The sequence below is a fragment of the Haemaphysalis longicornis genome, unplaced genomic scaffold (assembly GCF_048455015.1).
Source record: "Haemaphysalis longicornis isolate Haplotype H1 unplaced genomic scaffold, Haemaphysalis longicornis Haplotype H1 scaffold_9, whole genome shotgun sequence".
NCBI lineage: Eukaryota > Metazoa > Arthropoda > Arachnida > Ixodida > Ixodidae > Haemaphysalis > Haemaphysalis longicornis.
The window spans coordinates 102,286,545-102,310,505 of NW_027526460.1; the positions used below are offsets into that span (position 1 = coordinate 102,286,545).

At 46.3% G+C, this 23,961-nt stretch overlaps 1 protein-coding gene across 1 annotated transcript in view; it reads right to left on the bottom strand.

The window, feature by feature from the left end:
- Nucleotides 1-1,587: 1,587 nt before the first annotated feature.
- Nucleotides 1,588-23,961, bottom strand: part of LOC144153339 (uncharacterized) — a 42,892-nt gene continuing 20,518 nt past the window's right edge. The window contains exons 4-6 of the mRNA XM_077684989.1: nucleotides 16,487-16,582; nucleotides 8,156-8,245; nucleotides 1,588-1,697 (exon numbers count right to left, since the gene is read on the bottom strand). Of these exons, the coding sequence (XP_077541115.1) occupies nucleotides 1,588-1,697; nucleotides 8,156-8,245; nucleotides 16,487-16,582 (296 nt within the window). The remainder of the gene's footprint in view (nucleotides 1,698-8,155; nucleotides 8,246-16,486; nucleotides 16,583-23,961) is intronic.

Below are 23,961 nucleotides of genomic sequence, written 5' to 3' on the forward strand. Positions count from 1 at the left end.
CCCGCAGAACAAATTTCGAGCGCTCCGCGCGTAAAGAAGCAGCGTTTCCTGGCCCGACTGGGCGCGCGGCCGTAGCCAGCCGCCGCATTCAGTTGTTGACTACAGCGCCGCCGCTATTTTCTGCGCGAAACGAGCACCTCTCCGGGCGGCCGGTCGGGCCACTCTAAAACTTCTAGTACACTCTATCTCTACCTCTACGAATGCGACTTGTATTCTTGTGTTTTCAGATGGTGCTGCCATCACGTAGAGGTGAAGCGAAGTAGTCATGACGCTAATGAACGTGGACAGATGGCGCCTCCATAGGGCAGTGTATAGCAGCGTCCCGTACTTCCTGTGTGTATCGTCTTTCGCGCAAAGCCCGTGTTTACTCACCAGCGTAAGCAAGCCGACGTGTTTATGCGCCACCCATTCCTCTAGCGTGGCCCCATGTAAGAAAACTGTTGCATTAAGGCAGAAAGGCAACGACGGCGACTGGCGAATGTCGTTCTCCTAACTGCTTTGGCGCGAGGAACCACACGCCAGCGGTAAGCGGAACGCGTTCACGCATTCGTGAACTCGGCCTCTACCGTTCCACAAGCTCAGCTCGTCGCAACGCAAGAGTGCCGTACACGCCACGAAGCAAGAATGAAGTGGCCGCACGTCTACCGAAGCGACCCGCCAGAAGGACGCCGCTCCCCAAGCACACCCACAAGACTGCTGCCCACTCGCAAATCGTGCTCATTTCGCTGTAGCGGACCGTGACTTCCCCAAACTATTCGTTGAAAACCCGTTCGATTTCGCTCCCACGGTTTGCGAGCGCCTGGGGTTTCACTTTCAGCCAAATTTCACTTTCGTGTTTAACCGATTCCTAAGAAAGAGAAATTAATTACTGTTTATTTGCAATTTTTCTCAACTAAATTTCACGGCTTGTTTTGGCAAATATAGTTTTTCTCGGGGAGAGACATGTCACGTGAGGCGCTTTGAAACAAAGCGTTTCAAAATACGCCACCCGGCGGCTGTGAATAGTCGAGCTCTTAGTGCCAAAACTCAGATGCCTACTGCACAGGAATGAACGGACATCCCCTTGTTTTCCCACTAAAATAAAAACGTAGTCTTCTTAAGTTTAGTTCAACTAATAATCTAGGAGGCATGCTTAATTGCAAATTAAAATAAAACGTTTGTATCGAGAATCCTGCACGTATTGGGCTAAGCACAACTTCGCTTATATTTCACCATAGGGCACTGGATTTTTTCTACATATTACGACTTTGTACAGATATTTCTTTCAGCCATAGTTACGCATCCATCGTTACAGACAAAGATGTACAGGTACCCTGCACGACTGGCACAAAGGTAGACGCTCCCTGCAGCTGACAGCCCTACCTTCCAGCATCAATGCAACCGTTACGACAAGAAAATATCTGCCAGACCTTCTCCAACGGGGAGGAGGTTGGAACCTAAGATCACATAATCACGACGGATCTTGCAGTAACACAGAAGATTGTAGAGCTTAAAGCCAAATGAATTCTCTTAATTTTTATATTCTTGATGCTCGCAGAGGAAGGAACAAGTGCACCTCATTTGCATAGGTAGCACTAATTATCTTTTTTAAGAAAAAGACGCCTCCACACCTGTCGTCCTCGTCATCGTCGTCGCTTTCGTAGCATCTGCTGATGTTGATGCTGGGCTCCCTGGACCTGTCCTTCCCCGGATACTTCCTGTGCAGTAAAGACGGCCATAGATTGAAACGTGGACGGCGTGAACGGCCTTCAACGTGAGTCGCTGTGTTACGGCGCAACCTCTGCATGCCCCATTACAATAACAACCGGCGTCCAGCATCGCCGTGACCGAAATATGGTGCTGAAAATGCTGAGAGTGAAAGAAAAAAATTCAATGAAAGAAGTCGATGCTCTGCTATTGCAAATTGAAGAAGGCACTTACAGCAATGCATATTTGTTGGATGAACAAGAGCCGTTGGCTATGTTTGATTAATTTCCAGTGAGCATAAAACCACTCGCAGTGAAAGGAGCAAGGATAGTGGTACATGAGAAAGCACTAACACCAGCTCTGTGCCTCCTGCAATGCAGTCGTGTACGAAGTGACAATGTTTCATCATCGAAAATGTTACATATGTAAACTAAATATAGCTTTCGCATTACGCCACCCAAGGAGTCTTTAGGTGTCCGAATTTGTTGTCAGGAGGAGGCGCCTCAATAATGTATAACGGCACGTACGTAATCGCCGTAACGTAGCACGCGGAAGAGGCAGTGAAAGTCATCCTCTCCATAATCCCCATTAACGCGAATGGTAGCAAAATATCAATCGCTGTAAAATAATTATTGTTATTATTGTTGTTGTTATCATTATTATGAAAAAATTTGGAATTATGGGAAGGGAATCTACTGCACAGCTTTGCATTTAAAAATATCTTAGTTGGGTGTGAGACGCTAAAACATGCCAGTCGAGAAAAAGAACACCAACCAGCCGCGCCAATGCTTCGCTACTGTAGTCTTCGATGTGCGACACCGTATGGCGCCGCCATCGCACCAGGGTTAATGCGCTATACGCAAACGCTAGCGCATCCGATTACTCGTGGTGCGCTAGGAAATGTTCCCCGCTAGTGTCGCATTCATGTATACGCCGTAACGAAACCCCATTAGGCTATAGTTTACTCGTGTTTCTTTTCGGGTGTAGGCCATTTTCTTGTCAACAAATAACTGCTAAAGGCCTAAGTCTCTCAAAACCTGTCTGTCGACCCTTCCAAAAGTAAACTCGAATAGTGCAAGGGTCTGGAAAAGCTCCACAAGCACAACCACGGTGATGCATACAAGGTTAATCACTGCAAGCTCTATACACGCAAGGTCTGCCCACACGTTCAAGAACTTAGGGCAGCCCTACACGGAATAAAGCCCAAGTCAGCAACGGGCCCAGACGGAGTACCGAATACGATGCTGCGCAGCCTCGCAGACGGAAGCTCTTGCACATTTACTTCATCACATTCTGCACAATGTGGCGCTGTCGTAACAATGGAAGGCGGTAGTGCGGCTCATGCCTAAACCCGGAAAGGCACTTTGCGGAGAACCTTAACCCCATCAACCTGATATTCTGCCTCCAAAATCTCCAACCGTTAAACACATGGTTCTGAGAAAAATTAACAATCCCATGAAAGACTACAACCAGCCCCGTCCACACTATATGGTACGCTCGGGGGCAGGTTTGTCCATTCAAGACGTCGCTCTGCAACTCCAGCACCAGATCGTCAACAAAAAAGACAGGCGGTCACTGACGCCCACGTTACTGTCACGCTAGATCTAATTAAACCTTCCACAGACTCAAATAAGAAGCATTTCGTCACTGCCTCCAGAAATGACTGGTACAGGAGAAGGCGGCACAGCTCAAGGTAGATTCCCATGAATATGTGACTGCAGAGCAGCGCTTGCCGAAGGCGCCCAGCGCACGCATCATGCGAGCAGTGCCGAGCATTTTCGCCAGAGAAGCCGAGCGTAGTATCAGTATGTAAGGTATTAGAGCACAGCAACTGAGGTACGAAAGTCGGGAACGGCAGCCTTCTTGTCGTTCATCAGTCTTGCGACATTGCCACATCTACTGCCTTTCCGTTATCTTCGACTTGATCGCGTGTTTACAACATCACTGAAAATGTAGCAAAACGGCCTCTTTGGACACACTTCTGCTTCTGAAATGCTGTCACAAGCGTTATCTGCGATTGGAAACTACGTCAGTCGCGCGCAGCCGCCGAGCAGAGAGGACAAGCTTAGCCTTCCATAGTTGACGGACTAAAACGCATAATCATGCAAATGGCGGCGCCAATGACCCGTCGCAGTGTAAACAAGTGTCCCGTTATGCGACGTGACCAATCATCATTGCGGCGGAACGAAACAAAAGGAGAAAAGAGGGCCGATACTCTGTACCCCTGTCTAGCGACACTTTGCAGAATGCTACCGAGAAGCCAGCAGAGACTACGAGAAACATTTCCTACCCTCCCCCATCACCATTTCTATTAATTTAAAACAGCTTTGCCGGACATCAACTTTGGCAAGGTGGGATGGCAAGAATTTTTTTGTGTTAGTTTCAGTACACAAAGTTGCTCATACTCTTTAAAATGTTGCATTCCATCGAAAAACCACAGCGTCGATGGTGGAGATCGTCCTGCCTGCGTCTTCGAGCCACTACTGCTCCCCGGGACACGCCACACAGATTTAGAAAATTGGCTCGACTGGTAGGTGCGGCAACGACATGCTTTGGTAACACCGTTAGTCATTGAATTAGCAGCTAAAATCCCCCTGGCAATTCCTTCTATGCTTGAGTGTGCGCTGTCTTTGACGCTTTCTGTTTACGAGGGGCCTCGACGTCCAGTTTCGTTTCTTACGCAATATTTTATGTTTATTTTACAATTTGCAATTTATATGTAAAAAAAATTATTTTACAATTTGTATTTGCCCAAAACCTAATAATTGTTTCTTTAAATTATTAAATATTTGAACTATTAAAAACTGTACGAACACACGCAGAAAAACAATTTTTGTTTGACATAAAAATCAAGACTCAAAGGGCCGCTGTGTTGCTGTGTTGCGGCCACAGAATTTTTCACAGCACATGGTCTGCACACCATACATTCATTACGTTTTCTTGCATATCGAGCAAGAATATCCAACGTTCCTCAACGACCTTGAAACCACGACCAACAAGGGGCACGGCGTTGTTGGACACAGGAGCACCGGTGCCAATTAGGAGGCAACTCTCCATATTACGTGGAACACGCAGAGTAATCCAGGTTGAGACCATGACGTAATACAGCGGTTAATGGGGGGCAAGAATAGCATAATCGATCAGCGCACATCCCAAACTGGAACGTGGCCCCCCGGAGATGTCTCCTATGAACAGCTGCTGAAAGACGCTGTTCGAGATCCGTAAGCGGACCTTTAGACAGTAGGCCCTTTTTATGAAATACCGTATGTCGACCATATGGACAACGCGGCATAGCCTTGCGAGAAAATGGAAAAAGCAAGGACGCAACATAAAGCTCTCGGAACGCATATTCCTCAAACAAACATGCTGCGAAATACGCTGCAGTGCTTTGGTAAGGGAATTGGCTACAAGTGCGCGACAGCCTACCGTGTCATTATGAAGTAAATTGGCAGTTCATCATAGAGGTCGTTAGGGTAGTATAAAGCACAGCTATGAAAGCACGCTGATGTTCTGTGCACTGCTGGTCGCATTCAACGTGAATGCTGCATGAAGCCGTAGGAGCTACACTTGGTCAAGCATTTTCGGAGTCGGACCTATATAACACTGCCATAGTCACCGCGGGGCATGATGAACCTACTAAAAAGCCGTATCAAGCGCCCTTTATCTATATCGCAGTATTCGGGCACGAAGACGTTAACCTGCGCACACCACCCCAAGAAACACGTGTGCTGCTAAACCTTAAAGAGTACGCCAGGTTTTGGGTGGGCACTGCATAGCATTGAGGATAAGATCAGGTGCTTTGGGGATTCAGTTTCGAATAATTCCTGTCCAGTTTGGATGCCTGATTATATTTAGTTGTCTCTGCCTTTCGCAGATTGAACGGTAACATGAACTTTCCTGCACGTCAACGACGTGCGTTAAGTAGGCCCTGAGGTACAACGTTTTGTTTGTTTTGTGTTTGAATAGTGCATAGTGCTTTCTCAATCCTAAGATAAAATGTTCTTTCTGAAAGGTACCTCTGTATTGTATTGAGAATTATTCCTTATCTTAGTCCTTATCTTAGAAATAATATTAAACAAAGGCGACTGGCTTTATGGCTGGAAGCTCACGCATTGCACAGATGGGCGAGGATGAGTAAAAGAGTATGGTTGCGCTTTACTGTCCTTCCAGGAGACCACGTTAGGGTTAGGATGTGGGATTGCAATAACCACATCTCACAGCCAACGACACCGCCAGGGAACAGGTTTAATGTCAGGACCGAGAGTTTTTAACAGGCACCCGATTTGTTGCAACGAATTTTATGTGCCTCAGAACGAGTGCTTTATTCGTGGCTTGTTGGCACGTGAATAAATTTGAGAACAGCACCGCCACAGGACTCTTTGAAGAGGGTGAGACAAGTCCGGTCTGGTCTCACGCCCTCTATTTAGGTTTCGTCCTGTGTTTTTCCCGGACGAAAATGTGGCTAGGAAGATCCCGTGGATCGAACCTCTACACCGTTAAGTCGGACACGTACCCTCCTGGCCACCCCGAAGGCCTGAATGATGCGGGAATAGCAGGGAAGACTTCCGGAGTGGCGTCATGACCTGTTTTTTTTTTATTTTAACTACGCACACCCTCCCGATTTCGTGCACGGGTGAGCGGAAGTTAGGGCGTCAGAGTGCAGCCCGGCTTTTTCACCGATCATATGCCAATGGTTATAGTTGGAGATATGCACGTATCTTATAGCCCGATGCGACCGGGGCATGTGTTTCAAAGCGCTTCACTGCACAACGCCCCACGTGACATGAGTGATGTCACTGAACGCGCTATTGAGCTCCTGGTAAAAGGAACTCACCTTTCGGGCTATTTGGCGTCGGGGTACTGTGCTGACGGCCTGGATGTAAGCCCCGGAGTGTCTACTTTTACCTATTTGTGAGGGAAACGACATCGCCAGAAAATGTTCCATAACGCGGCGTTGCGAGGATACGAGACCACGATCAATCTGGCTGTATACGGGAGGTGTGAAACACTTGCCAAATTAGCTATGAGCTCCAGCCCTGTATATCTCTACGAATGCGACTTGTATTCTTGTCTATTCAGAGGGTGCTGCCATCTAGTAGATGTGAAGCGAAGTAGTCATGACGCTAATCAGCGCCGACAATTGGCGCCTCAATAGGGCAGTGTATTATAGCAGCGTCCCGTACTTCCCGTATGTGTCGTCTTTCGCAAAAAAGTCCGTGTTTACTCACCAGCGTAAGCAATCCGCAGTGTTTATACGCCACCTATTCCTCTACCGTGGCCCCGTGTAAGAAAACTGTTGCATTCAGGCAGAAAGGCAACGACGCCGACTGGCGAATGTCGCTCTCCTAACTGTTTTGGCGCGACGAACGACACGCCAGCGGTAAGCGGAACGCGTTCACGCATTCGTTAACTCGGCCTCAACCGTTCCACAAGCTCAGCTCGTCGCAGCGCAAGAGTGCCGTACACGCCACGAAGCAAGAATGAAGTGGCCGCACGTCTACCGAAGCGACCCGCCAGAAGGACGCCGCTCCCCAAGAGCACCCACAAGACTGCTGCCCACTCGCAAATCGTGCTCCTTTCTTTGTAGCGGACCGTGACTTCACCAAAACTATTCGTTGAACACCATTTGGATTTCACTAACACGGTTTGCGAGCGCCTGGGGTGTCACTTTCAGCCAAATTTCAATTTGGTGTTTATCCGATTCCCATGAAAGAGAGATTAGTACTGTTTAATTTTAATTTTTCTCAACTGACTTTCACGGCTTGTTTTGGTAAGTACAGTACTGCTTCTCGGGGAGAGACATGTCACGTGAGGCGCTCTGAAGCAAAGCGTTTCAAAATGCGCCACCCAGCCGCTGTGAATTGTCGAGCTCTTTGTGCCAACACTAAGATGCCTACTACACAGGAATGAACGGACAGCCCCTTGTTTCCCCGCTAAAATAAAAACGTAGTCTTTTTAAATTTCGTTTAACTAATAATCTAGGAGGAATGCGTAATTGCAAATGAAAAAAAAACTTTTGTATCGAGTATCCTGCACGTCCTGGGCTAAGCACAACTTCGCTTATATTTCACCGTAGCGGACTGGATTTTCGCTACATATTACTACTTTGTACACATACTTTTTTCAGCGATAGTGACGCATCCATCGTTACAGACAAAGATGTACAGGTATCCTGCATGGGAGGCACAAACGTGGGTGCTACCTGTAGCTCACACCACTACCATCGGGCAATAATGCAACCGTAACGACAAGTAAATATCTGCCAGACCATCTCCAACGAGGACGACGTTGAAACATAAGATCACATATTCACAACTGACCTTCCCTTATCACAGAAGATTGCGTAGCTTAAAGCCAAATGAATTCTCTTAATTGGTATATTTTTGATTCTCGCAAAGGGAGGAACAAGGGCACCTCGTTAGCACAGGTAGCACTAATTATCTCCTTTAAGAAAAAGACTCCTCCACACCTCTAGTCCTCGGGGTCATCGTCGTCGCTTTCGTTACCGCTGCTGATGATGCAGGGCTCCCTGGCTTTGTCCTTCCCTGGCCACTTCCTCCTGTGCAGTAAAAAAGGCCATAGATTGAAACTTGGATGGCGTAAACGGCCTTCAACGTGCCGTGACCAAAATATGGTCCTTAAAATACTGAGGTTGAAAGAAAAACAAATTCAATGAAAGAAGTCGGTGCTCTGATATTGGAAATTCAAGAAGGCACTTACGGCAATGCATTATTGTTGGCGGAAATAGGGCGATTGGCTATGTTTAATTACCTGTGAGCATAAACCCGCTCGCAGGGAAAGGAACAAGGATAACGATACATTAGAAAACACTAACACCAGCTATGTCCCTCCTGCAATGTAGTCGTGTATGAAGTGACAATGTTTCATCATCGAAAATGTTACTTATGTTAAACTAAATATATCTTTCGCATTACGCCACCCAAGGAGTCTTTAGGTGTCCGAATTTGTTGTCAGGAGGAGGCGCCTCAATAATGTATAACGGCACGTACGTAATCGCCGTAACGTAGCACGCGGAAGAGGCAGTGAAAGTCATCCTCTCCATAATCCCCATTAACGCGAATGGTAGCAAAATATCAATCGCTGTAAAATAATTATTGTTATTATTGTTGTTGTTATCATTATTATGAAAAAATTAGGAATTATGGGAAGGGAATCTACTGCACAGCTTTGCATTTAAAAATATCTTAGTTGGGTGTGAGACGCTAAAACATGCCAGTCGAGAAAAAGAACACCAACCAGCCGCGCCAATGCTTCGCTACTGTAGTCTTCGATGTGCGACACCGTATGGCGCCGCCATCGCACCAGGGTTAATGCGCTATACGCAAACGCTAGCGCATCCGATTACTCGTGGTGCGCTAGGAAATGTTCCCCGCTAGTGTCGCATTCATGTATACGCCGTAACGAAACCCCATTAGGCTATAGTTTACTCGTGTTTCTTTTCGGGTGTAGGCCATTTTCTTGTCAACAAATAACTGCTAAAGGCCTAAGTCTCTCAAAACCTGTCTGTCGACCCTTCCAAAAGTAAACTCGAATAGTGCAAGGGTCTGGAAAAGCTCCACAAGCACAACCACGGTGATGCACACAAGACAAATCAGTGCGAGCTCTATACACGCAAAGTCTGCCCACACGTTCAAGAAGCAGCCCTAAAAGGAATAAAGCCCAAGTCAGCAGACGGAGTCCCGTATGCGATGCTGCGCAACCTCGCAGCCGGAAGCTCTTGCACATTTACTTCAAAAAATTCTGCATAATGTGGCGCTGTCGTAACAATGGAAGGCGGTAGTGCGGCTCATACCTAAACCCGGAAAGGCACTTTGCGGCGAGCCTGAACCCCATCTACCTGATATTCTGCCTCCGAAATCTCGAACCGTCGAACACATGGTTGTGAGCAAAATTAACACCACCATGAAAGACGACAGCCAGCTCTGTCCACACTATATGGTAAGCTCGAGGGCAGGTTTGTCCATTCAAGACGTCACTCTACAACTCCAGCACCAGATCGTCAACAACAAAGACAGGCGGTTACTGACGCCCGCGTGACTGTCCCGCCAGATCTAATTAAAGTCTTCCACAGACTCAAATAAGACGCAATTCGCCGCTGCCTCCAGAAATGACAGGTACTGGAGAACGCGGCACAGCTCAAGGTAGATTATCATGAATATGTGAATGTAGAGCAGCGCTTGCCCAAGGCGCGGCAAATTTTTTGTGCCTTGAGCCGTTGTCCAGCTCCATGTATTTTGCTCGTGCTTGTGCTCAGGCACCACTTTGAAAAGCAGCGAGCGGACATGCTTCACAAGGGCTCGCTACTTCATTCTGCTGTGGGAAAATCGGTATGCCGCCAACCTACGACGTTACAAGCGTATTCAGACCCTAATAGTCACCCTGAACACATTTTGTGAACAGTAAACGCAGTTCGACACGAGCGAAGCAGAAGAAAACATGATCATCTCGGTCCATCTTTACTAGAAACCTACGACTTCTTAAACAACTTGACGCCTCGATTAAATGCAACAAACGCCAAAGAGGCTTCCGATGGAACTGCCGAAGTTTGAAGGACAAGAAAGAGGCACTTTTTACACCTTCCTGGACCCAAAACCAGAATACTCGCTTCTAAATAAAAAGCAACCTTCGTCGCCGAGAAATGTATCCTATGCTAACGCGACAAAGAAATGTACGGCTATGTTATCTAACCCTTTCGGCCCTGGCTTCGTCATTTGACGATACAGCACTTAACATGCTCTAGCGCATAAAGAAGAACACCAAAACTGTTAGTTTTCTGGGCGAGGGTTGTTCATTGGTCTCTATAGCGTAGACCATTGTTGCGCTTTCGCGGGGCTGGACAATATGAAACAGAAGAAGGCTCAGTTGCCACTGGGTATGATGACGGCACGTAAGGAAACGATTATCGTTTTTGTCAAAATGTCTATTATTCTGTAAATACTTGTATTACAATCTTTATATCTTTTCTGTGAGATCGGGATATCATAGGTTTCAAAGAAAAAGAAAAAAAATGTATTTTAGAAATTGTGATTGCCCAATGACCTAATTAATTGTTTCTGTAAATTAATAAATACTTGCACTATTAGCACAATTTCTCATTTCTGTGCTTCTGAGGGGTAAAGATGTACGAAAACAAGGGCCACTGTGCTGCTGTAATGCGTCCACATATTTTTTCACAGCACATGGTCTGCACCCACACGTTCATTACATTTTTTTGCATATCGAGCGAGAATATCTAACGTTTCTCAACGACCTTGAAACCGCAACCCTCAAGGGGCACGGCGTTGTTGGACACAGGAGCACCGATGCTACTTAAGAGGCAACTCTCCATATTACCTGGAACACGCAGAGTAATCCAGGTTGAGAGCATGACGTAATACAGCGGTTAATGGGGGGCAAGAATAGCATAATCGATCAGCGCACATCCCAAACTGGAACGTGGCCCCCCGGAGATGTCTCCTATGAACAGCTGCTGAAAGACGCTGTTCGAGATCCGTAAGCGGACCTTTAGACAGTAGGCCCTTTTTATGAAATACCGTATGTCGACCATGTGGAAAACGCGGCACAGCCTTGCGAAAAAATGGAAAGAGCAAGGACGGAACGTAAAGATCAGGGAACGCATATTCCTCAAGCAAACATGGTGCAAAATACGACGCAGTGCTTTGGTAAGGGAATTGGCTACAAGTGCGCGACAGCCTACCGTGCCATTATGAAATAAATTAACAGTTCATCATAGAGGTTGTTAGGGTAGTATAAAGCACAGCTATGAAAGCACGCTGATGTTCTGTGCACTGCTGGTCGCATTCAACATGAAAACTTTAAATTTGACAAGCATGAAAAGCACCAAATGCTACACGAAGCCGTAGGTGCAACACTGGGTCAAGCATTCTTAAGGCAGGTTCAGAGGCGGACCTATATCACACTGCCATATTCAACGCAGGGCAAGATGAACTTACCAAAAAGCCTTATCAAGCGCTCATTATCTGTACCGCAGTATTCTGGCACGAAGTCGTTAACTTCCGCCTGCGCACACCACCCCAAGAAGCACGTGCACTTTTTACAGGTGCCGCTAAACCCTAAAGAATACGCCAGGTTTTGGGTGGTAACTGCATGGCCTTGAGGATAAGATCAGGTGCTTTGGGCATTTAGTTTGGAACAACTTCTGTCCAGTTTGAATGCCTGATTATACTTTGTTGTCTCTGCCTTTCGCAGATTGAAAGGTTACATGAAGTTTCTTGCACGTCATCGACATGCATTACGTAGCCCCTCAGATACAGCGTTTTGTTTTGTGTTTCAATAGGGCTTTCCCAATCCTAAGCTTAAATGTTCTTTCTGAAAGGTACCTTTGTACTGTGTTCAGAGCTCATCCTGATCTGCCCAAAGCCTTCAAACATAGAAGGATGTCGTAAGATTAAGTTGTGTCAAACCTCTGTTTTATATCAAACCACAAAAATACAATGCTGCTTGTGAACGACGGAACCTTACGTAAGACAAAGGCAACCAGCTCGGCAGTCATGCAACGCCCTGAACGAAAACCCGTTCGACAGTTGTCTAGGATAATGTTGAACTCAAGAAAGCTCGTTAAAGCTATTGGGCGTAAACTTGAAGGCATTGAAGGATCCTTTCTTTGTTTTGGTGCGCCTTAGCTTCTCTCTAGGCCACAAGATAATATTTTGTTGAATAAATTCAGTGTTTCAAGACTGTCCGTATAAATTTCGATTCGCAGTGTACGTTGTTAGGTGCGCCTGGTGCTGAAGCTGCGTCACAATTACTAAGGGCAACCACCACCAGTTCTCCCAAAAAAAGGTGCATGCCTGGTCACTCCTTCTGTTACCGCTAATAGTTTTCACCCTGAATTGTTCGTATTGTATAGAGGTACTGTTGTAGTGAGGGTGAGTTACCTGAAAATTCTGTGCAAGTATGTTTGCCTGGTTCTATAAAGTGTGCTAAGATTTCAAATGGTGTTCCCCACTTTGCTCGTGCTTGCATATAAATTTATTGAGCTTTTCAATGAACGGCTACTTTATTACTTGGCTTGACGGCGAATTCAGCTTCTTAGAACGCTTGATACGAGTTCTGATTTGGTATCTATGAAGGGTACGCGAGGCCTTGTTCTGGGCCTGTCATGCACGCCTGCACTCCATTCTACAACGACCGTCTGGTGTTACGTGTGGCTCTGGAGGTCTAAGGAATCGAACTCATGGCAGCACCACTATAGGCTATCACAGGGTCACAGGCTTCGTCAATGCTTACGACACGGCAACACATTTTTCAACTTCTTTCGATATGTTAATGCTTGCAAAATGTGGTCACACGAAACATCCAGTAATTTAATTGGTGATCGCAAACCACCTCAGCCAAAAATTAATGCTGTGTTCTCACCACATTACTTGAAAATTTGCTCAAAATATTTTTTTCCATATCTTGCATTCTTTAACCGCTGGAATTACCTCATTACACCGGTGTAGCGGCGATATCCCGGTTGTTTTTTGTTGCAGGAAACAGCGCATTCAAGCCGTATTTTAGAAAATAAGCCACATATCTATCAGAAACGAAGGGCGGATGTGTCTGCTGCGATGGGCAAATCGCACAATGCAGCTCCGAGCTGCCGATAACTACATGTTTCATAATGCTTCCAGCCGCAAAGGAAAGAGTGGGAGCGTTTATCGAGAGTGTTGCAGAGCCCCTTTAACATATGTAAGGCAGTTGTGACTTTGAAACGTATCTGCCCCAAGTTGCCGTAAGGGTTACTTCTACTTTTTTTAAATAGACAAAAATATAACAGAAGAACCAATTGCGAAATATATCTAAATAATACGTCGGTCGTTTCTGGCCAAATAGACATGCTAAAATGACAGAATAAAAATGCGCACGTCCAGCTGCCGAGCATTAACCATTGACACTTTCGGCGAACTTGATACTACGAAGACATTTTTCAATGTCTAGGGTCTGACTGGTGGACGATTTCATTATAAGTAGATACCGGACACGCAAAAAAAATTTGGTTTGGGCGCCTCTAGTACGGAATTAAATGTGTCATTTATGCACATAGAAACATCAACTACTGTCGTATAGGCAATTAAATATTTAACTGATGTTTATTCACTTGAAATAAAAATGGAATAAGGACTAAGACGTAAAACTGACTGAGCATAGATAATGGCAGCCAATTAGGTGGTCGCCAAGTCTCATGTTAAAATGCAAGACAAGAGATACAAAAATCACGTTCAGATTTCTCTGCAAGTTATTTAAATGATACGCAAGCATTTGCTCGGGTTGCACCACCCGTACGTAGTATGCACGTATCTGCATGCTAATTGTCATTTAAGAAAGCACCTTTACGGCAGTGCATATATGTTGGTTGAACAAAGGCGACTGGTTTTATGGCCGGACGCTCAAGCATTGCAAAGATGGGCCGCGATGAGTAAGTATGGTCACGCTTCACTGTCCTTCCAGGGGACCACGTTAGGGTTAGTATTGCAATAACCACATCTCACAGCCAACGAGACCGCCAGGGAACCGGTCTGATGTCAGGACCGAGAGTTTTTAACAGACACCCGATTTGTTGCAGCGAATTTCTATGTGCTTCAGAACGAGTGCTTTTATCGTGGCTTGTTGGCACGTAACCAAATTTGAAAACAGCACTGCGACAGGTCTCTTCGAAGAGGGTGAGACAAGTACTGTCTCGTCTCGCACCCAGTGTTTAGGTTTAGTCCTGTGTAAAGTGCTCATAAGTCACGTTTGTACCGGTGTTTTTCCTGGAAGGAAATGTGGCTAGGAAGATACCGTGGATCGAACCTCTACACAGCTATATCGGACACGTGCCCTCCTGGCCACCCCGAAGTCCTGAGGGAAGCGGGGATAGCAGAGAAGACTTCCAGAGTGACGTCGCGACTTGTTTTTTTAACCTTTAAGTATGCGCACCCTCCCGATTGCGTGCACGGGTGAGTAAAGTTAGAGGGGGCGTCAGAGTGCAGCCCCGCTTTGAGCCTTCACCGATCATATGCCAATTGTTATGGTTGGAGATATTCACGTATCTAATAGCCCGATGCCACAGGGGCGTGTGTTTCTAAGCCCTTCACTGCACAGCACCCCACGTGACATGTGTGATGTCACTGCGCGCGCTAGTGAGCTCCAGGTGAAAGGAGCTCGCCTTTCGGGCTACTTAGCCTCGAGGTACTGTGCTGCCTTTCATGCCGGGGTACAGAGACCTCACCGACGTCATATTTCTCACAGAAGCGACATCGACATAAAATGTTCCATAACGCGGCGGCGCGAGGATGCGAGCCCACGATCAATCTGTCTGTATGCGGGAGGTGTGAAATGCTCTGCCAAATGGGCTATGAGCTCCAGCCCTCCATACTTCTAGGAATGCGACTTGTATTCTTGTCTATTCAGATGGTGCTGCCATCTAGTAGAGGCGAAGCGAAGTAGTCCTGACGCTAATGAGCGCCGACAATTGGCGCCTCAATAGGGCAGTGTAATATAGCAGCGTCCCGTACTTCCCGTATGTGTCGTCTTTCGCAAAAAAGTCCGTGTTTACTCACCAGCGTAAGCAATCCGCAGTGTTTATACGCCACCCATTCCTCTACCGTGGCCCCGTGTAAGAAAACTGTTGCATTCAGGCAGAAAGGCAACGACGCCGACTGGCGAATGTCGCTCTCCTAACTGTTTTGGCCGACGAACGACACGCCAGCGGGAAGCGGAATGCGTTCACGCATTCGTGAACTCGGCTTCTAGCGTTCCACAAGCTCAGCTCGTAGCAACGCAAGACTACCGTACACGCGACAAAGCAAGACTTAAGTGCCGCACGTTTCCCGAAGCGAGCCGCCTGCAGGAAACCACTCCCCAAGCACACCCACAATACTGATGCCCACTCGCAAATCGTGCTCCCTTCGCTGTAGCGGACCGTGACTTCCCCAAACTATTCGTTGACAACCCGTTCGATTTCGCTCACACGGTTTCCGAGCGCCTGGGCATTCACTTTTAGCCAAATTTCGCTTTCGTGTTTAACCGATTCCGATGAAAGAGGGATTAACCACTGTTTAATTGCAATTTTTCTCATCTGAATTTCACGGCTTGTTTTAGTAAATATAGTCCTGCTTCTCGCGGAGAGACATGTCACGTGAAGCGCTATGAAGCTAAGCGTTTCGAAATACGCCACCCATAAACTGTGAATGATCGAGCTGTTTGTGTCAACACTAAGATGCCTACTACACAGGAATGAACGGACATCCCCTTGTTTTCCTGATAAAATAAAAACGTAGTCTGTTTAAGTTTCCTTCATCTAATAATCTAGGAGGAATGTTTAATTGCAAATGAAAAGAAAAAACGTTTGTATCCAGTGTTGTATCCTGCACGTCCTGGGCTAAGCATACCTTCGCTTATATTTCGCCGTTGGGCACTAGATTTTTTCTACATATTAGTACTTTGTACAGATATTTTTTTTCAGCGATAGTGATGCATCCATCGCAACAAAGAGGTACAGGTATCCTGCACGGCTGGCACAAAGGTAGGCGCTCCCTACAGCGGACACCACTACCTTCTGGCACCAATGCAACCGTAACGACAAGAAAATATCTGCCAGACCATCTCCAACGAGGAGGACATTGAAACATAAGATCACATATTCACAACGGACCTTCCAATATCACAGAAGATCGCGTAGCTTAAAGCCAAATGAATTCTCTTAATTGTTATATTTTTGATTCTCGCAGAGGGAGGAACAAGGGCACCTCGTTAGCACAGGTAGCACTAATTATCTCCTTTAAGAAAAAGACACCCACACCTCCAGTCCTCCGGGTCATCGTCGTCGCTTTGGTTACCGCTGCTGATGATGCAGGGCTCCCTGGCCTTGTCCTTCCGTGGCCACTTCCTCCTGTGCAGTAAAGAAGGCCATAGATTGAAACTTCGACGGCGTAAACGGCCTTTAACGTGCGTGGCTGTGTTACGACGAAACTCCTGCATGCCTCATTACATTAATAACAGGCGTCAGTCATCGCCGTGAACAAAATATGGTGCTCAAAATGCTGAGAGTGAAAGAAAAAAAATTCAATGAAAGAAGTCGGTGCTCTGGTATTGCAAATTCAAGAAAGCGCTTACGGCAACGCATATATGTTGGCTGAACAGAGGCGAATGGCTATGTTTGATTTATTTCAAGTGAGCGTAAAACCGCTCACAGGGAAAGGAAGAAGTATAGCGATACATGAGAAAACACTAACACCAGCTCTGTGCCTCCTGCAATGTAGTCGTGTATAAAGTGACAATGTTGCATCATCGACAATGTTTCATATGTTAAACTAAATATGGCTTTCGCATTACGCCATTAAAGGAGTCTTAAAGTGTCCGAATTTGTTGTCATGATTAGGCGCTGGAATACTGTATAACGGCACGTACGTAATCGCCGTAACGTAGCACGCGAAAGAGGCAGTGAAAGTCATCCTCTCCGTAATCCCCATTAACGCGAATGCTAGCAAAATATCAATCGCTGTAAAAAAATTATTCTATTCTTATTGTTGTTATCAATATTATGAAGAAATTACTAATTATCGGAATGGAATCTACTGCGCAGCTTTGATTTCGAAAAATATTTTTCGGGTGAGACGCTAAAACATGCCAGTCGAGAAAAAAAAAACGTCAACCAGCCACGCCAATGCTTCGCTACTTTAGTCTTCGATATACGACACCGTATGGCGCTGCCATCGCACCACGGCTAATGCGCTACATGTAAACGCTAGCGCACCCCATTACTCGTGATGCGCTAGGAAATGTTCCCCGCAACTGTCGCATTCTGTCGCATTCATTTAAGCGCGGTTACCCCATTAAGCTTTTGTTTACTGTAATTACCCGATTCTAACGCGCCCCTGATTCTAACGCGCACCCGATTTTCCTGGCAAAAAAACCGAAAAAACTTGCACCTCCGATGGTAACGCGAACGGAACTTTGTGAGCAAGAAAAACGAATGCGAGAGAAACGGGCAATTTATTTCTCCAAGTAATCTCACTCATCTCCCTCCTCGTCGCTCTCCGCTGACCACAAGATCTCGTCCTTGGTGCCGTCAAGAGCGTTCGCGATGCCACACTTCGGAACGAACGTTCAAACTTTGTCGATGGGATCGTTTCCCACGCCTCGCACGCCCATGCCGCGAGCTTCTCCAGAGGCGCACGCTTCAGCAGACCGCTCGTTTTGGACGTGTGAGAGCCGCTGCTGCGATTGCTGTTATCAAGCGCGCAAGTAGAACTACTTGACGATTTGTGTGAACGCCGATAAGCCTAAGCGCCTATACATTCTGCGTCCGAAAAATCGTTGCTAAAAGCTTTGGCGCCATCTTGAAATGGCGATGGTGATGGGTGCGATTTAATTTCCGCTGTTTCGGCAGTTTCGGTTTCGTATCCGATTCTAACGCGTATGCGATTTTTCGACCTATTTTTCCGGAAAAAAAAGTGCGCGTTAGAATCGAGTAAGTACGGTACTCGCGTTTCGTTTCAGGTGTAGGCCGTTTTTTTGTCCACAAATGGCCTATGGCCTAAGTCTGTCAAAACATGTCTGTCGACCCTTGCAAGAGAAAACTCGAATAGTGCAAGGGTCTGGAAAGGCTCCACAAGCACAACCACGTTGATGCACGCAAGACTAATCAGTGCAAGCTCTATACACGCAAGGTCTGCCCACACGTTAAAGAACTTAGGGCAACCCTACACAGAATAAAGCCCAAGTCAGCAACGGGCCCAGACATACGACGATGCGCAGCGTCGCAGACGGAATTCTTGCACATTTACTTCAACAAATTCTGCACAATGTAACGCTGTCGTAAGAATGGAAGGCGGTAGTGCGGCTCATACCTAAACTCGGAAAGACACTTTGCGGAGAACCTTAACCCCATCTACCTGATATTCTGCCTCCGAAAGCTTGAACCGTCGAACACACGGTTCTGACAAAATTAACAATCACATGAAAGACGACAACCAGCTCTGTCCACACTCTATGGTAGGCTCGAGGGCAGGTTTGCCCATTCAAGACGCCTTTCTGCAACTCCAGCACCAGATCTTCAACAAAAAAGACAGACCGTCACTGACGACCGCGTTACTCTCACTCTAGATCTACTCAAATAAGACGTAATTCGCCACTGTCTCCAGAAATGACAGGTACTGGACAAGGTGGCATAACTCAAGGTAAATCACATGAATCTGGACTGTAGAGGAGCGCTTGCCTAATGCGCCGAGCGCATGGAACAGGCGAGCAGTACCCAGCATTTTCCGCCAGAGAAGTCAGCGTTCTGACAGTTGATAAGGTATTAGAGTACAGCCACTGAGGCACGAAAGTCGAAAACGGCGGCCATTTTGTCGTTCATCAGTGTTGCGACACTGCCGCATCTACTGCCTTTCCGTTATCTTCGACTTGACCGTGTGTTTACTATATTACTGAAAATGTAGCAAAACGGCCTCTTTGGACACACTTCTGCTTCTGAAATGCTGTTACACGCATTATCTGTGAATCGAAACTACGTCAGTCGCGCGCAGCCGCCCAGCAAGGAAGGACAAGCTTAGCCTAGCATAGTTCACGGGCTAAAACGTATAAAGAAGCAAATGGCGGAGCCCATGACGCGTGGATGTGTAAACAAGTGTCCCATAATGCGATGTTACCAATCATCACTGCAGCGGCACGAAACAAAAGGAGAAAAGAGCGCCGATATTCAGTACCGCTATCTAGCGACACTTGCAGAGCGCAACCGACAAGCCAGCCGAGACGACGAGAAACATTTCCTACCCTCTTCCATCACCATTTCTGCTGAGTTACAACATTTTTGCTGGACATCCACTTTGGCAGGGCGGGATGGCAAGAATTTTTTGTGTTAGTGTCAGTACACAAAGTTGCTCATAGTCTTTAAAATGTTGCCTTCCGTCGGAAAACCACAGCGTCGATGGTGGAAATTGTCCTGCCTGCGTCTTCGAGCTACTAGTGCTCCCCGAGCCACGCCACACAGATTGTTTTGGAAGTTGGCTCGACTGGTAGGTGCGGTAACGACATGTTTTGGTAACACCGTAAGCCACTGAATTAGAAGCTAAAATCCCCCTGATAATTTCTTCTATGCTTGAGTGTGCACTGTCTATACGCTTTCTGTTTACGAGGGGCCTCGACGTCCAGTTTCGTTTCTTACGCGCGATTTTAATACGTTCAAAACCTCGGTGTGCATGGTAATTCCTTCATTGAGGCGCTGATTCCCTGGGCTTCGAGTGCAACTTACGCCTTTTTAGGATCACTGTATAATTAGATGGTGAGTTATTCTTCGCGAAACTGCCCCCCGGAGGAGATAAACACTCCGTTTGGCTTTCTTGATCCGCGGTCCCTTGTGGAAAGATGGTCCATATCACTGGTGAGCATTTTCGGCACGTCGTTTATGAACCATATACTGGAGGGACGTGGTAGTTAAAGGAATGTGTACGGCGTCGGTGTTTTTTCCCGTCCTCTTCGGCATTCGTTCCACCAAAGGCCCGCACTCCGCTGGCATAGCCACGGCGCCATGTGTCCTGGCCATTCCACGACTTTTAGTCCGGAAAATAAACTTTGAGGCGCGTAGGCACAGGATAAACATTTTTTTCTGTGGCCAACTTGTGTCCGATGCTACAGCAAGTCTGGCCATCTGACCAACCGCTGCTATCTTTCTTCAATCCCGAATGCTGGTTGGTGTTAGTCGCCGTTTAGGCTAGACAAGCGTTTCGTGTGCAGGAGGGCGAAGAGTATTCGCCGCAGTGTTGTGCAATAAAGTCTCTAGAGCACCTTCAGGCACGAATAAAAAAGATTATCATCTCTGTAGGGCTCCGATAGAAGTAAACGTATATACGAATTAAATGTTATTTAATTATCAAATACTAAGTGATTCAAACCTAGCGCATTGAATTATTACGCTTATTGCTCAGCAAATTTTTATGAGAGAAGATAACGGACGCCACTTGACGAAAATGATTTGACAGGTGTTTCTGCGATATGAGTGCTGAAATGTTGTCCACATTGGGAATCTTCGCACTATTTTCAGCATTTGTATTGGTGCAGCACCTAAATAAACACTTGCGGCCATAGAGGAGGGCCAAAAAATTCATGAAAGCATTACTGCTGAAAATTCGTTAACTGACTTAGAACCTTGAAAAAAAATTTCTACCTTGAGGCGTTTTCCAGCTCGATGTATTTTGCTCGTGCTTGTGCTCAGGCACCACTTTGAAAGGCAGCGAGCGGACATGCTTCACAAGAGCTCGGTACTTCATTCTGCTGTGGGAAAATCGGTATGCCGCCAACCTACGACGTTACAAGCGTATTCAGACCCTAAGAGTCACCCGTGAACACTCTTTGTGAACACTAAACACCGTAAGACACGAGCGAAACAGAAGAACACATGATCATCTCCGCGCATCTTTACTGGAAACCAACGACTAAACCAAACAACCTGACGCCTCGATTAAATGCAACAAACGCCTCAGAGTTTTCCGATGGCACTGCCGAAGTATGAAGGACAAGCAGGTGGCACTTTTTACACCTTCCTGGACCCAAAACCGGAATACTCGCTTACAAATAAATAGCAACCTTCGTCGCCCAGAAAGTTATCGTATGCTAACGTGACAAAGAAATGTACGGCTATGTTTTTTAACCCTCTCGGTCCTGGCGTCATCATTTTACGATACAGCACATAACATCCTCTAGCGCAAAAGAATAACACGAAAACGGCTAGTTTTCTGGGTGAGGCCATTGACCATTGTTGACCATTGTTGCGCTTTCGCGGGGCTGTACAATATGAAACAGAAGAAGCCTCAGCTGACACTGGGTATGACGTCAGGGCTGGTAAGGAAACTAAAATTCCTTTTTGTCAAAATATTGAAAAATCTGTAAATATTTGTATTACAATCTTTGTATCTTTTCTGTGAAATCGGGATCTCGTAGGATTCAAACAAAAAGAAAAAAATTTATTTTAAATTTGCAATTGCCCAATGACCTAATTAGTTGTTTCTTTAAATTATTAAATACTTTACTATTAGCTCAATTTTTCATTTCTGTGCTTCTGAGGTACAAGGCTGTACGAAAACACGCAGAAAAACAATTTTTGCATGACATAAATATCGAAGGCTCAAAGAGCCGCTGTCTTGCTGTGTTGCGGCCACAGTTTTTCACAGCACATGGTCTGCACCCACACGTTAATTTGGTTTTCTTGCATATCGAGCGAGAATATCTACCGTTCCTCAACGACCTTGAAACCGCGACCCTCAAAGGGCACGGCGTTGTTGGACACAGGAGCACCGATGCTACTTGAGAGGCAACTCTCCATATTGCCTGGAACACGCAGAGTAATCAAGGTTGAGACCATGGCGTAATACAGCGGTTAATGGAGGACGAGAATACCATACTCGACCAGCGCACATCCCGAAATGGATCGCTGCCCCCCGGTACATATCTCCTCTGAACAGCTGCTGAAAGACGCCGTTCGAGTTCCGTAGGCGGACCTTTAGACTGTAGGCCCTTTTTATGAAATACCGTATGTCGGCCATGTGGAAAACGCGGAACAGCCTTGCGAGAAATTGGAGAGCAAGGACGCAACATAAAGCTCAGGGAACACATGTTCCTCAAAGAAACATGCTGCAAAATACGCCGCAGTGCTTTGGTAAGAGAATTGGCTACGAGGGCGCGACAGCCTGCCAACTCATTATAAAAAATATTGGTAGTTCATCATAGAGGTTGTTAGGGTAGTATAAAGCACAGCCATGAAAGTACGCTGATGTTCTGTGCACTGCTGGTCGCATTCAACATGAAAACTAACTTTGACTAGCATGAAAAGCACCAAATGCTACACGAAGCCTTAGGTGCTACACTGGGTCAAGCATTTTTGAGGCAGTTTCAGAGTCGGACCTATATCACACTGCCATAGTCAACGCGGGGCTTGATGAACCTATTAAAAAGCCGTGTCAAGCGCCCTTTATATGTACCGCCGTATTCGGGCACGAAGACGTTACCTTCTTCCTGCGCACACCTCCCGAAGAAACATGTGCACTTTTTACAGGTGCTGCTAAACCTTAAAGAGTACGCCAGGTTTGGGGTGGGCACTGTATGGCGTTGAGGATAAGATCAGTTGCTTTGGTGATTTGGTTTGGAACAATTTCTGTCCAGTTTGGATGCCTGATTGTACTTTGTTGTCTCTACCTTTCGCCGATTGAACGGTTACATAAACTTTCTTGCACGTCATCGACGTGGATTAGGTACCCCTGAGGTAGAGCGTTTTGTTTTGTGTTTCAATAGGGCTTTCCCAATCCTAAGCTTAAATGTTCTTTCAGAAAGGTACCTTTGTATTGTGTTGACAATGAATCCTGATCTGCCCAAAGCCTTCAAAAGTAGAAGGATGTCCTAAATGAAGTTGTGTCAAACGTCTGTTTTATATCAAACCACAAAAATACAATGCTGCTTGTGAACGAAGGAACCTTACGTAAGACAAAGGCAACCAGCTCGGCAGTCATGCAACGCCCTGAACGAAAACCCGTTCGACAGTTGTCTAGGATAACGTTGAACTCAAGAAAGCTCGTTAAAGCTATTGGGCGTAAACTTGAAGGCATTGAAGGATCTTTCCTTTGTTTTGGTGTGCCAACTACTATAGCTTCGCTGTAGGCCAGGAGAAAATGTTTTGTTGAATAAATTCAGTGTTTCAAGAGTGTCCGTAAACATTTGGAATCATAGTGTACGTTGTTATGTGCGCCTGGTGCTGAAGCAGCATCACAATTATTAAGGGCAACCACCAGCTCTGCCAAAAAAGGTGTACTCCTGGTCACCCCTTCTGTTACCGCTAATATTTTTCACCCTGAATTGTTTGTATTGTATACAGGTATTCTTGTAGTGAGAGCGAGTTACCTGAAAAATTACCTGAAAATTACCTGAAAGTTACCTGAAGTGTGTTTGCCTTGTTCTATATAGTGTGCGGGGATTAAGATTTCAAATTGTGTTCCCCACTTTGCTCGTGCCTGCATATAAATTTATTGAGCTTATCACTAAACGGCAACTTTCTGTCTTGGCTTGACGGTGAATTCGCCTACTTTGAACGCTTGAGATGAGGTTTGGTTGCGCATCTACGGAGGATACCCCAGGCCTTGTTCTGAGCATGTCGTGCACGCCTGAAGTCTATTCTACAACGACCTCCTGGTGTTAAGTGTCGCTCCGGAGGCCTAAGGAATCAAACTCATGGCAGCACCACTATAGCCTATCACAGGGTCACAGGCTTCATCAATGCTTCCA